This window comes from Homarus americanus, unplaced genomic scaffold (assembly GCF_018991925.1).
Source record: "Homarus americanus isolate GMGI-L3 unplaced genomic scaffold, GMGI_Hamer_2.0 scaffold14496, whole genome shotgun sequence".
NCBI lineage: Eukaryota > Metazoa > Arthropoda > Malacostraca > Decapoda > Nephropidae > Homarus > Homarus americanus.
Genome location: NW_024742300.1, coordinates 1 through 16,361, shown reverse-complemented (window position 1 = coordinate 16,361; position 16,361 = coordinate 1). Strand labels below are relative to the sequence as shown.

The window sequence follows — 16,361 nt, the reverse complement described above, 5'->3', positions numbered from 1 at the left end:
GGTGTGTGTTGTTGTTTGTGTGGGAGTTATGGTGTGTCTCTCTCTCTCTCTCTCTCTCTCTCTCTCTCTCTCTCTGGTATCAATTTACTATATCTTCACTATATGGAGGAGCCCTTACCTCCTCCTCCTCCTCCTCCTCTTCCTCTCTACTTCCTCCTCTCCACTTCCTTTTCTTCTCTACCTATTTCAGTCTCCTCCACCTCCTTCACTATCTCCTCCTCTTCCCCTCCCTACCTCCACCACCTCCATCTCTTTCCCTTCTCCACCTCTTCCCCTTCTCCACCTCTTCCCCTACCTACCTCCACCTCTTCCCCTACCTACCTCCACCTCTTCCCCTACCTACCTCCACCTCTTCCCCTCCCTCCCCTACCACCACCACCACCTCCATCTCTTGCCCTCCTCCACCTCTTCCTCTCCCTACCTTCACCTCCACCCCTCCCTACCTTCACCTGCACCCCTCCCCACCTTCACCTGCACCCCTCCCCACCTGGCTCCTCCTCCCCAGGTGTGTCAATACCTCCCAACATACCTGGCCCAGTGTTCACTTCCTTTCTTCGTGTCCATTGTTTCCTTGGTGTTGTCTCTCCCTCCTCACCTGCTGCTGTCTTGGCCCCTCCCACCTACTGTACCTGTTTTAATTACTGTGAGAGGGAGAGGAAGGTAGGGGAAAGGGAGGAAGGGGTGGTGAAAGAGGGTTGGGAAGGGGTGGTGAAAGAGGGAGGGAGGAATGGATGGAGGAAGGAAGGAATGAGAGAGAGGTAGAGGATGAGAAAGAGAATACAGCTATACATCGTCATCGTCATCGTCATCATCATCATCATCATCATCATCATCATCACTAATATCATTATCGTTATTGTCACTACCACCATCATTAATATCATCACTATTATTGTCACCATCACCACCTCCATCACTTATTGTCACCACCACCACCACCACTATCACCACCCCCCCCCCACCACCTCCCCTCCACAAGTAGTTGAGGCACAGGCGAGTCTTTTGTGTTTGTTTATGTTTGGTAACTGCTTGTGTGTGTGGATGTTTAATTATTTTTTATTTTGTTTTCAATTGTACCTTTAAGTGTGTGTGTGTGGCTCACCAGCTCCCAGTCAATCCCAATGTGTGTGTGTGTGTGTGGGGCTGTGTGTGTGTGTGTGGCTCCTGTGTGTGTGTGTGTGTGTGTGCAGAATACTGTGTGTGTGTGTGTGTGTGTGTGTGTGTGTGTGTGTTTACCCGACCCTTTGAGGCAACAGTGTCTTTGTCTATAGAAAAATGTTTACACGATACTCTTTTTTTTTTCTCCTCTGTTCTTTTAAGACAAGAGTGTTGACATTGCCGCCCGGGGTTCGAAGGTGTGTGTGTTGGAGGGAGGGTGGTGCTCTCTTCCTTCCTTCCTTTGCTTCCTCGCGTCAACTGTGTGTGAGTGTTTACAACCCCCGTGTCAGTATAGTACCCAATCGTGGCTCCTTGTCTCGTGCTTATCGTTAACCCCCCCTGCCCCTCACACTCCCCCTCACCCCCCCCCGCCCACATAAGCCACATACCCTATAGCATACTCAGGTTAATAGGACAAGTGCTGTTTTTGTTGTCGTTGTTGTTATTGTTGTTTGTTAATGAAGTATGATTACACCAATTGTCGTTATTAGTGTCATGCCATTAGCTGTCATTACGTGCATTATACCTGTTATTACTTGTTATGACCCGTTACATTGTTTGCATTAAGCCTTCCAGGTTGGTTTGGTTGTGGTTTGGTTGTAGTTTGGTTGTAGTTTAGTTGTGGTTGTGTGATCAGTGGGAAGGTAGGACTGAGAATTGGTGAAAGTAATGCTAGGAATCTCAAGAGACCCGACAGCGCTGTAACTACTTTAAATTCTGATGGTCAGGTCAGGTCAATGTACTGTATTGTGTACTGTCTGGACCACGTTTATCACCTATTTCTTATCCTTCTATTCCTTCTTCTCCTTATTCTTTCTTACCTTCCTCCCCTCCCCTTTCTCTTCCCTTTCCTTCCTTTCCTCCTTCTCTTTTTTGCTTTTTCTCTTCACTCTTCATCCCCTCTCCTCTTTTTCTGCCCTTTTCTCCTCTTCAATCTCTTCCTTCTCCTCTCCTTTCTCCACCACGCTCTTCTCTACTTCTTCCCCTTTTCTCTTTTCTTCCCCCCTTCTTCTTTTCCCGTTCTTCTTCTCCATCTCCTCCTCCTCCTGAGATAAAGGTGGGTAGGAGGGTGGTGGTGGGTGGGTTGTAGGTGTGTCATGACAGATATCACTGCCTGGTGGAGGGAGTGCGTTGGCCCGCCCAGGGATAACACAGACGGCGCCACTCTCATGATGTGTGTGTGTTTGTAGAGGTTTTAGTGGTGCTGTAGTGTAGTGGTGCCATGGTGCTGTAGTGTAGTGGTGCCATAGTGCTGTAGTGCCATAGTGCTGTGGTGCCATAGTGCTGTGGTGCCATAGTGCTGTAGTGCCATAGTGCTGTGGTGCCATAGTGCTGTGGTGCCATAGTGCTGTGGTGCCATAATGACGAAGAGGGGAGGGGAAGATGGCATTAGCGAATAAAAAGACGACGATTATTATAGGAGGAAAAGGAGGAGGGAGGAGACGAGAATGGGAGAAGAAGGGTGGCGAGGAGGAAGAGGGAGGAGACGATGAAGGTTGACGAAGAGGAGGAGATGGGGGTGGGGGGAGGACATGTCTGTGGTCTTAAAGCAGCTTAATGGAAGAAGAAGGAGACGAATCCTTTTTAGATTAATGGTCTTGTTGACGGGTTGAGGGAGGGAGGGGAGGGTGTTGGAGGAGGGAGGGAAGGAGGGCAAGGGAGGAGGGAAGGGAGGGAGGGAGTACTATACAACATTTACAAAAGGAGGGAGAGAGAGAGGGAGGAGAAAAGGGAGTATATCACACGACACTTGCTGAGGGAGGGAGGGGGAGAGAGGGGAAAGGAGGGGGGGGGGCTTGAGTCTAGAGTGACAGATCTTTGTCATGTATAAAGGAAAAGAGGGGGGGGAGGGGGGGAGATAGGGGTTGCTGCGACAGGCATTGGGAGGAGTTACCGTGTTGTTGTTGTGTTAAGGGGTGACTGGTTGTGGGGCTGGTTGTAACTGGTGGGAGGTGAAAGGGTTGTGGGTATGCTTGTGACTGCTAGGTTATGGTGGTGTGGTGGTGGTGGTTGTGGTGATACCGTACGAGTGAGTTGTGTTTGTGGTACTAGGTGGAACTGGGTGGGTGTGGTGGTGGTGGTGGTAGTGGTGGTGGTGGATGATGGTACTAGCTAATGGTACTGGAATGGTAATGGGTGGTACCGGGAGGATAATACTGGTATAGTGGTACGCTTGTTACCTGGTGTACTGGGTTGTGTAAGCTATTAGTCTCCTACCTGGAAAAGCACATTAAAAAAAAAATACCGGTTTTATTCACGTTTCAGTAGTCATATTTAACAAGCGGGGGGTCATAATAATAATAATCCATTTATTTATTATTAACGCAAATATATATATATATAATAAAACTACAGAGTCATCCAAAAAGAATGGCCCACAGAGTTATAATACAACCTGGGAAATCTTTTTTTGGATCACCCTGTATGTTTATTTTAATTTATTTATATAATTTATTTTCAACGTATTAATGAAGGGATTTATTTAATAACATAGTAATTAATGATAAGGTAACTAATTAATTAATATGTCAAATTTAACGAGGATGTGATTATATTCAACGTGTTAATATAATAAAATAATATAAATAAAATGAATTTCCTTATAAAATATTTAATAATACGAATAAAATAATTTTTTTTATTAGATGGTGATAATTTTATTTACATTTCAGCTATGATAAGTGTAGAGATTAAAGAATCATTTCCCAGCGATATTAGTGACGTATTGCTAGACCTTTAACCCCTATAGGTCTGGCCAATATGTATCGCCAGGGGTCTGTAATATAACTCATCTCCGTGGGTCTGCCCTTTAAATATCGCCTGGGTTTTGTACAGAAAAATACACACACACACACACACACACGAAGCACACAAACGCACAGGTATACACAGACACGCATATATACATACAGAAACACACACACACACACACACACACACATAGCTCTGTCGTTTAGCATTATTCATCCCCATGAGTCTGCCCTTTGAATATCGCCTGATGTTGGTATTGGTAAAGATTGGATGGGGGTGGGGTGCATCCGTGAGTGATTTGTGTGTGTGTGTGTGTCTGTCTTTCTGTATGTATATATGCGTGTGTCTGTATACCTGTGCGTTTGTGTGCTTCGTGTGTGTGTGTGTGTGTGTGTGTATTCTACCCTCTAATTATGTATTCTATGTATTCTGTAAATGGTGAATGGATATTATACAGGCGGTGTGTTGGGGGGGGGCCTTATATATCAACAACAAGCATTCGTGTCCTGTTGTTTTGGGCTTTACTCCCCCCATCACCTTCCCCACTACCTACCATTTACTACTACTAACACCACCACCACTAGTAACAATTCCCCACCAATTTCTAATTAGTACTACCCCACCACTAGTAAGTACTACCCCCCACCACCACCACTAGTACTACCCCCCACCACCACCACCACCACTAGTACTATTCATCACCACCACCACCACTAGCACACCCCCACCACTACTCCTTTGATCCACCAATCATTACTACCACCTTTACCACAACAACAACAACTACTACCCCTACCACTAATCCTTAATTCACCACTGGTTTTATTATTCCACCCTAAAGGGATGTGGGACACACCTGTACCTGGGTGTAGGGGTGGAGGAGGATAGGCGTAGGGGTGGAGGGAATGAGTGTAGGGGTGGAAGGGATGGATGTAGGGGGGGGGGGAGGTGATGGATGTAGGGGTGTAGGGATGGATGTAGGGGTGTAGGGGTGTAGTATACGTGTGTAGGGGTGTAAGCAATGTATACAAGTAGTGCCGGTGTGTAAAGTATCAGAGAGGGGTGGCAAGTCTCCCCCTGACGGTGTTCAGCCCGAGTTGGCAGTATTCATCAGGAGTGTGGGACCCCTGTGTAGTTTTATTAGTATTGTTACTCTTTACTTTGTGTTTTTCTGGCTAAATAAAACTGTTTCGGTCAAGTCAGCCAGTTAGTCAAGCAATCATAGTTTCAGTTAGTTAGTCAGTTAGTTAGGCAATTAGTCAGTCAGTCAGTCAGTCAGTCAGCCAGTTAGTCAGTCAAGCAATCATATTTTCAGTTAGTTAGGCAATCAGTCAGTCAGTCAATCAGTCAGTCAGTCAGTCAAGCAATCATATTTTCAGTTAGTTAGTCAGTCAGTTAGGCAATCAGTCAGTCAGTCAGTCAGTCAGTCAGTCATTCGATCAATCAGTCAATCAGTCAGCCAATCAATCAATCAAAACTTGTGGATGTGTTCAGAGGAAGAAGGGTGTACAGTATATGCTCCCTTGTTCTTGGCTACCCTGGGCTGGTGAACACGGATATATGCTCCCTTGGCTGGTGAACACGGATATATGCTCCCTTGGCTGGTGAACACGGATATATGCTCCCTTGGCTGGCGTCATTGGCTGTTGATGCTGACGTCTGTGTTGTTAGTGTTGACGTCATCGTTGTTTTGTGCTGACGTCAGTGTTCGGTGTTGGTGGTGGTGGTGTTGCGCTTGGTGGTGGCTTCTGAGGCTGACGTTGGATGTCAGGAGAACTGGCATGTAGTTTATAGGATGCTGATCTCTTCTGACGTTGGAGAGAGAGAGAGAGAGAGAGAGAGAGAGAGAGAGAGAGAGAGAGAGGTGGCTCTACTTAACACTCTGGAAATAATAAATAAAAACAAAATTAATTCCTACTGTAATGTTTATATATTCTGTAATTCATTTCTCTTGGATATGTATTATTTTTATGTATTAAGATTTGTGTTTCCTTCTTTCCAGGTATGTATTGCGGACATTTGATTGGCCGTGACGTCATAGTAGGCCTCTTCCTGATTGGCCGTGACGTCATAGTAGGTCTCTTCCTGATTGGCCGTGACGTCATAGTAGGCCTCTTACTGATTGGCCGTGACGTCATATTAGGCCTCTTCCTGATTGGCCGTGACGTCATAGTAGGCCTCTTCCTGATTGGCCGTGACGTCATAGTAGGCCTCCTCCTGATTGGCCGTGACGTCATAGTTAGTACCTGCCGCTTTGATGGTCGTGTGACGTCATCGTGAAGGTAAATAGTCATAGGTTAGGTTTGTGTGATGATCGAACTATAACTGGTGCCTTGGAAACCATCGCCAGCACAGGCAGTCAGCATCGCCTGGTAAAATAAAAGGGGGGGTAGGGAAGGGGGAAGGGGTGAGTTTATTTAAGGGGGGATTGATGAAGGGGAGGGGACGTTGGTGACGAGGGGACGTGTCGTCTGAACTTATGAAGGGATGTAACTCAGCTTAACTCTCTCTCTCTCTCTCTCTCTCTCTCTCTTCTTCTTCTCTCTCTCTCATTCTTCTTCCGTCTCCCTTCCCCTATTCTTAATCATTATGGATTTTCTCTCTTCCTCCCTCTTCCACCCTTTCCTCCTTTCCTTCACCCCCCCTGCCCCTCCTCTTCCTTCACCTCTTCTTCCTCCCTCCTCCTCATATACTTACTACACATGCTCCTTTGCCTCCTCCTCCTGTTTGCCTCCTCACCCCTCAGTTACGCTACAAGAGGGAGAGGGGGAGGGGGGGGGGAGAAGGAGGAAAGAATGGCGGGAATCCCAGTACGTGTGAATATTGAAGCGAGTCCCGGACACTGTAGGATATAATGAACCCGGCCACAACCAACACCTTCTCCTGAGCTAATTACTACACCGGATTTGCATGTAATTTGATTTGTGAAATGTGAAGTTAATGATTCTTTGTATTAAGTTTGGTGGTGAGGGAGGGGGGTTGGGTGAGGGAGGGGGGTTGGGTGAGGGAGGGGTGGAGGGGAGGGGGTTGGGTGAGGGAGGGGTTAGTGAGGGAGGGGTTGGTGGTGGTGGTGGTGGTGGTTGTTGGTAGGTAGTAATGGTGGGAGGGGGGGGTTGGTGGAGGAAGGAGAGAGGGGAAGAGTTGTGGTGGAGGAGGTGGAAGGAGGGTGGTGTGTGTGTGTGTGTGTGTGTGTGTGTGTGTGTGTGTGTGTGTGTGTGTGTGTGTGTGTGTGTGTGTGTGTGTGTGGTTGGTTGTTGTTTGCTTAAGTTTGTTGTGGTTAGCTACGTCAGCCATTACTACTACTACTACTTTTATTTTTGACAAACGAGGGCTCCAACTCCCCTTATATAGCCACATCTCCTTTTCACCTGGATAAAGGTGATGAGAGGGCTCCCCTGGTGGAGGTGATGAGTCCTTGCAGGAGGTGGGGATGAGAGGACTGGTGGAGGTGAACATGAGAGGCCCTGGTGGAGTGTGATGAGAGGGCCTGGCGGAGGCAGGTGTGATGAGGCCCTGTGGAGATAATGAGAGGGCCCCTGGTGGAGAGGATAATGAGGGCGTGCCCGGTGGAGATAATGAGAGGCCCCTGGTGGAGGGGGGCCGAGAGGCCCCTGGTGGAGATGATGAGAGGCCTGGTGGAGATGATGAGAGGGCCCCTGGTGGAGATAATGAGAGGGCCCCTGGTGGAGGTAATGAGAGGGCCCCTGGTGGAGATGATGAGAGGGCCCCTGGTGGAGATGATGAGAGGGCCCCTGGTGGAGATAATGAGAGGGCCCCTGGTGGAGATAATGAGAGGGCCCCTGGTGGAGGTAATGAGAGGGCCCCTGATGAAGGTAATATGAGGGCCTCTGATGGTAATATGAGGGCCCCTGAGACCACCTGGACTCTTCATACAACACCCGTACCTGCAGTAGCTTACCTGCAAGTATAGTGGTTACTGCACCTCACTTACCTGGTGTTTTTACCTGGCTTAGGTTTCGGGGGCATGGCTCTACCCACCTACCCACCCGCCATCATCGCCTCCACACCTCCGTTACCACCATCACTGTTACTACCATTGCCACTACTACCACCATCACCACAACTACCACCATTACCCCCCCCTACCACCACCACCACACAGCCCTTGGTCTGGTAGAAAGTGCCCCTGGTCGACCACGCTGTTGTTGTGTGCAGCAGCTAGTGACCATCACAGCCTCGTCCTAACGTGTAATTGAACGTGTCAGGCGCCATCGAAAGTTTGTTTTTATTAAGTATATGTTGGTTGATGCTGTGGTTGGCCGTCTGTCTGTCTACCCGTCTGTCTGTCCGTCCGTCCCTCCTTGGTCTCTCCGTCAGTATAAACTCTTCACTTTTTCGACTGGTGTTGAGTGTTGGTGAAAGCTTATTATAATCTTCCTGCTACTTGTCTCCGCTCACACACATACACACGCACACACACACACACACACACACGCACACACACACACACACACACACACACACATATAAGCTGTCTATCTGTTCAAAATTCTTACATATGAATAATACTATAGTGTTTTTTTATGGGGTCAGCTAACCTGCGTCTGCACCGGCTGTGTGAGGGAGAGAGAGAGAGAGGGGTAGGGAAGGGAGAGAGAGAGAGAGAGAGAGAGAGAGAGAGGTGGTGGTCCCATATGTCAATCTTGATGACGTAATTAGTACACCTTGATGACGTCATTACACATCAAGGACGTCATTAGTACACCTTTAGTTCACATCAGGAATTAATGACTCGTCAGCCATATACACCTGACCTAAATCATCACTTTCTAGGTATATTCTCTGGCTTTTTCCTATTAAAGTGTGTGTGTGTGTGTGTGTGTGTGTGTGTGTGTGTGTGTGTAAGTAATGAGGCTCTATCTGGTTATAAGGAAATGTACGTATTCTACATCTGATCCTATTATAAATGGGTTGATTTATGGGGACGCGGGTAACAAAAGACGATCGTTATTGACGGGAGATAAAAGGGTGTGATGGTGCTTATGTTTTTCGGGGGGGGAGGGGAGGGGGGGTGTCTTTTCTCCTCTCCTCTCTTCCTTTTCTCTCTTTTTTCGTTATCCCTTATCTCCTCTTTCTCATCTTCTTTTGCCTCTTTTTCCTTCCCTACTTCCCTTCTTCTTCCTCCTCCTCCTCCTCTTCCCTTATTTCCTCATCCTAGTCTTTCTTCTCCTCCTTGTTCTCTTCCTCCTCTCCCCAAGCTCTTCTTCCCCTCTTCCCTCCACACCTTCCCAATCTCACCTCCTTCCCAACACGGCTCACCACCCCCTATACCACCTCCACATTCTGACACCCCCCCTGGCAGCCACCTCCTCACCCCCACCTCTGACCTCCCTCCACGCCTTCTCATGCTACATAATGTAATGTTCTATTTCAGCACGCCACCAGTAGAATGGAGTCCCTGCTTATTGTGAATTTATGCTGGTGGTTCGTCTGTGTCTTTCCATTGTTTTGGGTGTAGTGGGGGGTAGGGGAGGTAGGTTGGGGGTGGATGGTTATAGGGGGTAGGGGTTGGTGGTAGTAGGGGGATGGGGGATGGTAGTAGGGTGGGGTCGTGTTGGAGAATGTCTTGGTCCTAGTATTGGTGGTGATTGTAGTGTTGGTGATGATGGTGTCGTTGGTGTTGGTGAGGTTGGAGGAAGAATAGAGTGTGTGTGTGTGAGGGAGGAAGGAAGGAAGGAGGGAAGGAAGGAAGGAAAGAGGGAGAGAGAGATAGTATCGATGCCAGGATGAGGCTAAAATTATAGGTCCTGAATCATTGTACTTATTAATGTTGACTGAAGGAAGGAAGGAAGGAAGGAAGGAAGGAAGGAAGGAAAAGCTTTACTCGATCATCATCCTGTTGCCTCCTTCACCCTCTTGGAAGGAAAGGGAGATGGGAAGGAGGGAAAGGGAGGGGATGGTAGAAGGGGTAGCAGGAAGATAGTGGAGAAAGAGGTATGGGGAAGGTGAGTTGAGGGCGAGGAGGGTGTGGGTAGGTGGAAGAGGAGGGTGGAGAGAGGGGAAGAAGAAGGGGAGGAGAGGGTGGTGGAGGTAGGTGGAACGAAAGGAATGGGCGGAGATAGGGAAGAAGAAGAAGAAGTAGGGGAAAAGATAATGGAAGTAAGGAAGAAGAAGAATGGAGAGAACGTATTGTGTGTGTTTGTGTGTTTCAAGAGCCAGTGTAATGGACGTAAACTTTACCCACTCCCTGACTCTCTTCCTGTTAATGAAGTGTTCGTACGGGTAGAATCCACAGGGGAAAGTTAGGTCAAAATCTCTTCTGTAAACAACGGGACGCATCTACTAATCTAGGTAGATTCTCGGTGCTATATCGACGTCATTCTGGCCGCCATCACTACTATACTCCTTAGATGAAGAGAGCCAGTTTGATGCCTTCCTACAATACGGTGAATTTGTTTATTTATAAGTACTAATGGCTCTTTGTTTACATTGAGTGGGGTAGCAAGATGGCGGACAAGATGGCTTCTGTGGTATGTATTGACTGTGGTTAACAAGATGGCTTCCATGTTACTAGTTGACTCTCGTTAAGAAGATGATGGTGCTCATTTAATCCCACGGTTAAAGGGGAAGCGAAGGAGAAGGAGGAGCGAAGGAGAAGGAGGAGGAAGGAAGAGAAGGAGGGAATTTAACGTAGGAAAATCTCTTGAGAATTACGGGTACTACTTGCCATCTTGAGTGAGAGCTCGAGGGCGAGTTAGTTAACGTCTTATTGAGGCCCCGTTCCTGAGGGAGAGGGTGAAGGAGGAGGTGGAGGGAGGGGGAAGATGGGAGGGAGTTGAGGAGATGGGAGGGAGGAGAAGTGGAAAGGATGGGGAGAAGATGGAAAGGAATTGGGAGATGGATGGAGGGAGAGAAGATTGAGAAGAGGAAGAGGGGGATAGAGACTTTTGGTAATATTTTAATTAATTTTTTATTCCATTATTTTATCCTATTTTACTCGTTCTATTTCAACTCTTATGTTAGTATTGTAGTTTGTCGTATATTATTGTATTGTATTGTACATCAATTTAAACCTGGAAAATAAACTTGTTATTGTTGAAATATGAATTTAATATTTCCTACAATATTTCATAACAGTATATAATGGTATATTGTAGCTGAACAATGCGTCTCTTCTATACAAAGCTATACTGTTTCTCACTATATTTTAAACTTATATTCTACTGCTATAAGAAAATATATGATATTAGTTTAATATTCAACCGTTTTGCTGCTTGTGTGGGTATATATATATATATATATATATATATATATATATATATATATATATATATATATATATATATCATTTATTATTTTATTTTTTATATTTTGTTTATTAAATTATTTATTATTTTTTAATGCGTTACCTCAGGATTGATTTTTGATTTTGATTTTGCCGCTTGCAGCGGCTACTTTATTGTGCACCCCACACTCATCCTGTGAGCGGTAGCGCAAAAGGATTACAGAGTAGAGTTTACAAAGGGTCATAATAATTAACCCCGGTTGTCAGGATATTATGGCACCGAAAGTTACACAGTATTTCATTTACATTATTTGTTTAGTTCTATACATAAAGGGTAACTTATTCACAAATGCGTGAGAACAGGCGTGTGAGGCAGTATGTCTGGCCTCACACTTTGTTATTCACATTTACGTGGGAGGTATTCAAGCACATTGCGTATTTGGTTCTGTACATGAGAACTGATATAGTTACTGAGTGCAAAAAGTGGATACAATCTTAATATGTCGGCTATCTTGCCATTAGAGATGAAGTGTTGTGCCATTTCACGTGGACATACAAAAGGTCTATCTTCCACGATCAAGACGTGATGATTATATTTTCTTTGTTTTACCATCTGCTTGAGAACATGCCAAAGTGCTTATATCCCTAACGTAATCTGGCGAGTTTTATATCTTTAAATCTAGTAGATCTTGTGCTTGCTCATATACATGTTTCATAGTACATCTCATCATGGTAAACTATGGATCGACTAGTGCCTGTTTGCACTTGTCTACTTGCGTCAAACTCATCAATAAGTTCTTTCCTAATTACAGTTTTAAGGGTTCTTTTTGACAGACCCAAATTGTATTCAACGGTGTCTTTGTTAGACGCGAGTTTGGCGAGGGCATCAACTCTGTCATGTTTTATGAGGCCTATGTGAGAGGGGATCCACAACAGTTTGACCCTGACACCCCGGTCAACAAGGCACGCATATTTGTGTCTGGCTTCAGAGACAAGATCGTGACAACCTGAGTCGAGGGTACCAAGGGCAAGTAGTGAGGATAGAGAGTCAGTGATGATGAGACTGTCAGTAACAGTGGTTTCAATGAATTTAATAGCTGTGAGTATGGCAACTAATTCAGTTTGTAGAGTGGATGCCCAGTTGTTAATTCTAACTCCTTTCTCAATTATATTAACGTCAGGTTGAGTCACAACAATAGCACTTCCAGCCCTCCCACAGGCGGTGTTTAGAGATCCATCAGTGTAGATGGTCTGTGTGATATTATCATCAGTCTGTAGAGTGTGTATGTGTTCAAGGGCTCTCAATTTGGCAGTGTGTTGGAGATAAATGCTTTGTATAATTAATTTTTTAGGCGGATACGTCGGTATTGTGATATCGAAGGGAACTGTCCGCCAGGGTGGCAGGAAGCGCTGTTGTGTCTCAACTTTGTACAGGTGGTCTAGTCCAAATATCTTCATATGTGTAGCTGTAGTTTGGATCCATTTAGACTCAGTAGTCCCATGGTTCATACATTCTAGCAATTTTAAGGAAACAATGTTATCAGGATCACCACGCAGAAGCCTCAGGGCTATCATGAGGTTGACTTCAATTATTCTATCTTTAACACTGGGTATACCTAGTTCTTTCCTCATATTAAGTACTTTAGTGCTCATGGGACATCCTAGGATAATTCTGAGGGCTTTATTTTGCATTTTCTCGAGCTTGTCAACGCCTTTCCCGTCACGAATGACCAGGGCTGGTGCGTGGTAATCTATCAGAGATCTTATATAGCCTAGGTACATTGTTTTAACAATTCTAATATTAGCACCATAGTGCGGGCTGTACCCCGCTACACTTCTAAGAGGTCTGAGTCTGTCAGTACATTGGCGGGTTAGCTGTTGTATGGCAGGTAGGGTACAAGGGACGGAAACACCAAGATATTTAAAAGAAGAAACATAGTCAATAGTGTTGTTACCTATCTTGAACTTGGCAGGGCCGCGTTTGCGGTTACCAGCTTGTTTGTTGAACACCTTAGTTTTCTCAGTGGAGATAATAAGACCGAGGTTCTCACAGGCTGCGTATACATGGTTCAGGGTGGTTTGCATTTCACGATGAGTTTTAGTATGTATAAGAATATCATCAGCATAGCTGATTGAGATATTGCTGGGGTTGTCTGGTATTAAATTTAATAATGCATTCATAAGAACATTGAACAAAGTGGGGCTAAGTACTCCACCTTGAGGGGTACCAAGTTGCATATCTTTAACTTCACTTTTGTAACCCTGAAACAGTGCAGCAGCCCTTCTGTTGGTTAGGTAACCACTTATCCAGTGTAACAGCCTACCTCCTATATCCATTTTGGCTAGTTCGTACAATATCAGTTGCCTATTGGCAATATCAAATGCAGCTTTTAGGTCAAGAAATGTGGTGTATCTGTGCCTTTCATCACCATGCACAGTTAGGAATGTGGTGATGCAATTATGTACACCTTTACCATGGGTGAAGCCATTTATGTTAGGAGACATGTGTTCTCTGATTCTATATAAGAGTCTGCCAAGAACCATCCTCTCAAAGGTTTTACACAGGCAGCTGGTTAGTGATATGGGACGAAAGGCATCAGGCTGTCCTGGTTTCGGTATTGGTACAACAATACTGCTGGTCCATGATGTGGGTAGTTGGCCCTCGGCATGACTCATATTGTACAATACCAACAATGGATTGCCTGGCACGCGCCTTAGTAGTCTAATGATGTTGTAGGTGACTCCGTCCTCTCCAGGGGAAGTAGACCTACCCCTGGCGAGGGCGGCGTCAAGCTCCCACTCAGTATATGGAACATCACACTCATCGTGCTGTTTGCCCAGCATAAAGCTAATAAGATTACTTCTCTCTACAGACTTCGCATCAAGGAGTCCCCGAGTCCCAGCTGGTAACATGTCATAGCTCGACACATGAGCCCACTTTGTTATTAGCTCATTCGACTTTTGCAGAGGGTTTGGATGGGAGACGTGTCTTCTGTTTTTACCTCTGATTATGTTTATGTCTTTCCAGGCTTTGCTGAGGGATGTGTGTTGGTTCAGGCTGTTGACATATGTCTCCCATGCATTTTGTCTGAGTTCGTTTACACGTTCCCTGACAGCAGCAAGGGAAGCTTGATACAATTGTAACATTTGAGGTGTTCTACATTGTCTGTAACCCTTACCCACCCTCCTGACCCTAGCCCTGAGTTTTTTCAGCTCAGGGTCATTATAGCACTGCTGTTGCCTGTTCCCATTATGCTGACCACGTTTTCTCCTTTTTTTGGTGGAGGCATTGTTGGTGAAGTATACATAAGTCCTATCTATCAGATCGTCATGGAAACTTTGGTAATTGTCAGGCTTGTAGTCCTTGTACCAGTCATGGATGAAGTCTATGAACTGGCTTTCATGTTCTTGCTTGACTGTGATTCTACGTCTGTTGAGTTTACCACCAGTGGGGGTGTCATTGGCTACATGTATACTAGCTTGGATTGGGCTGTGGTCAGACATAAGATCAGTGACAACATCAGAGCTATGAGTTGTGTATGATAGATTAAAGCCAATACATTTGTCTAGACCCCCGCCATAGATGTGTGTTGGTTCATTATTACCTATAATTTGAACATCTTCATATGCACTGAGAAGTGAGATAAGTCTCCTACCATTGGTGTTAGTGGTGGAGTCACCTAATTTCTTGTGTCTAGTATTCAGGTCACCCATTAGGACAGTGTGCTCAGTGTGTAAAAAGTCTGGGAGATCTGTGTATTGAAGCTGATCTGAGGGAGCATAGGCGTTTAGCACGTTGAGTGTGGAGTTGCCCAGGTGGATAGTGATCCCATGGTACTGAAGGTTGGTAGTCTTTTTGGATACAAGAGGTACATGCGGGAGTGACTTCTTAACATACATCAAACATGTGTGAGTAGAACTAGGATCATAACACACATAATTGGGCAGACTGCTTAAGGATGAGATGTTCCAACTCATCACCTTCACCGCTCTGTATCTTTGTCTGGTATTAACACTGGCCATTATGAAATGTATTTGGAATTTTGTCTGGTATTAACACTGGTCATTATGAAATGTATTTGGAAAGAAGCAAAAGGCACTGTATGATACTGTTCTTTTCTGCGCTGCCTGTCCCTTCGGCAGGCAGTAGGCCAGTTAACCTTTTGGAAACATTTCTGGAGCATGTACGGCTCAACAATTGTTGTATTTCATTGGCAGACAACAACACACTTTGGTTACACTCGACATCACCACCATTTTCTGTTTGTGCTTGTTCATCTTCACTGACCATGTCCACAGAGGCATCAGTAGAACTGTTACCAGTATCACTATTTTCCTCTGCGTGGACACTAGTTCCTGGTGGGTCTTGAGTTTGCACATCTGGTACTGACATCTGAATGTCTTCAGTTTGACTGTAATTTTTCCGAAGTTGCTGCACTGTGTTGGTGGTGTTTTTTTCCTTTAGTGTATCACAGAGGCTCCCAAACATTTCAGTTAGAGTTGTAAACTGAGCTTTGAGTTCTTTAATTTCATTTTTCAAATCACTGATCTCTTCACGATGTGCAGGGAGTGTGTTGGCAGCTACCTGTTGTGTCGGTACATCTGTGTTGCCCCATGCTGATCTTTCGATGACTGCTGGTGATGATCCTGGAGCTTTGGTGGGGAGGGTGGGCCAGGGGTTGGTCGTAGGGAGCAGCAGTAATGTTTCTTGAGACCTGCCTGGGTGGCGGGTCTGGGCGCTGAAGGAGTGTAGGAGCTCTTGGACAGTCAGGGTGCCATATAGGAACTCCAACTGTTTTGCAGTTAATACCCAGTCTACAAAGACTGCGTGTTTGCCCCTGAGTCGCTTCGTCCTTCTGATGTAGGGATGGGCTTCTAGTAGTGTAGGGGTCTGGTACTGGTCGAGCCCTATGATTAAGATGGTTTTCTTGCTCGATGGTTGGGATGATTGTTCCATGGTTATTCTCCTTATGTTATTGGTGAGGAGATCCTGTATGACTGCTGGGTCGCTTCTAATCAGAACATGATCTTGTGTACCGACTCTGAACTGAAACTCAGCCTCTGGGTGTTTGTCTTCCGCATCGTTCAGCCAGAGATACTTGTCTTCAGGTGATGTACCTTCAGGGAAGTATAATCTTACTCTCATGGGGGGTTGAGGTTGTAGATGATGGTCTCTAAGTCTTTCTGCCTTTTCGGCCTTCCGCTT

At 45.7% G+C, this 16,361-nt stretch overlaps 1 protein-coding gene across 1 annotated transcript; it reads left to right on the top strand.

Moving 5' to 3' along the window:
* The first annotated feature begins 7,414 nt into the window (after positions 1–7,414).
* On the top strand, positions 7,415–7,840 carry LOC121876726 (endo-1,4-beta-xylanase B-like). The gene has a single exon (XM_042382082.1). The coding sequence runs from the start codon at positions 7,415–7,417 to the stop codon at positions 7,838–7,840; it is 426 nt and encodes a 141-aa protein (XP_042238016.1).
* The last annotated feature ends 8,521 nt before the right edge of the window (positions 7,841–16,361 follow it).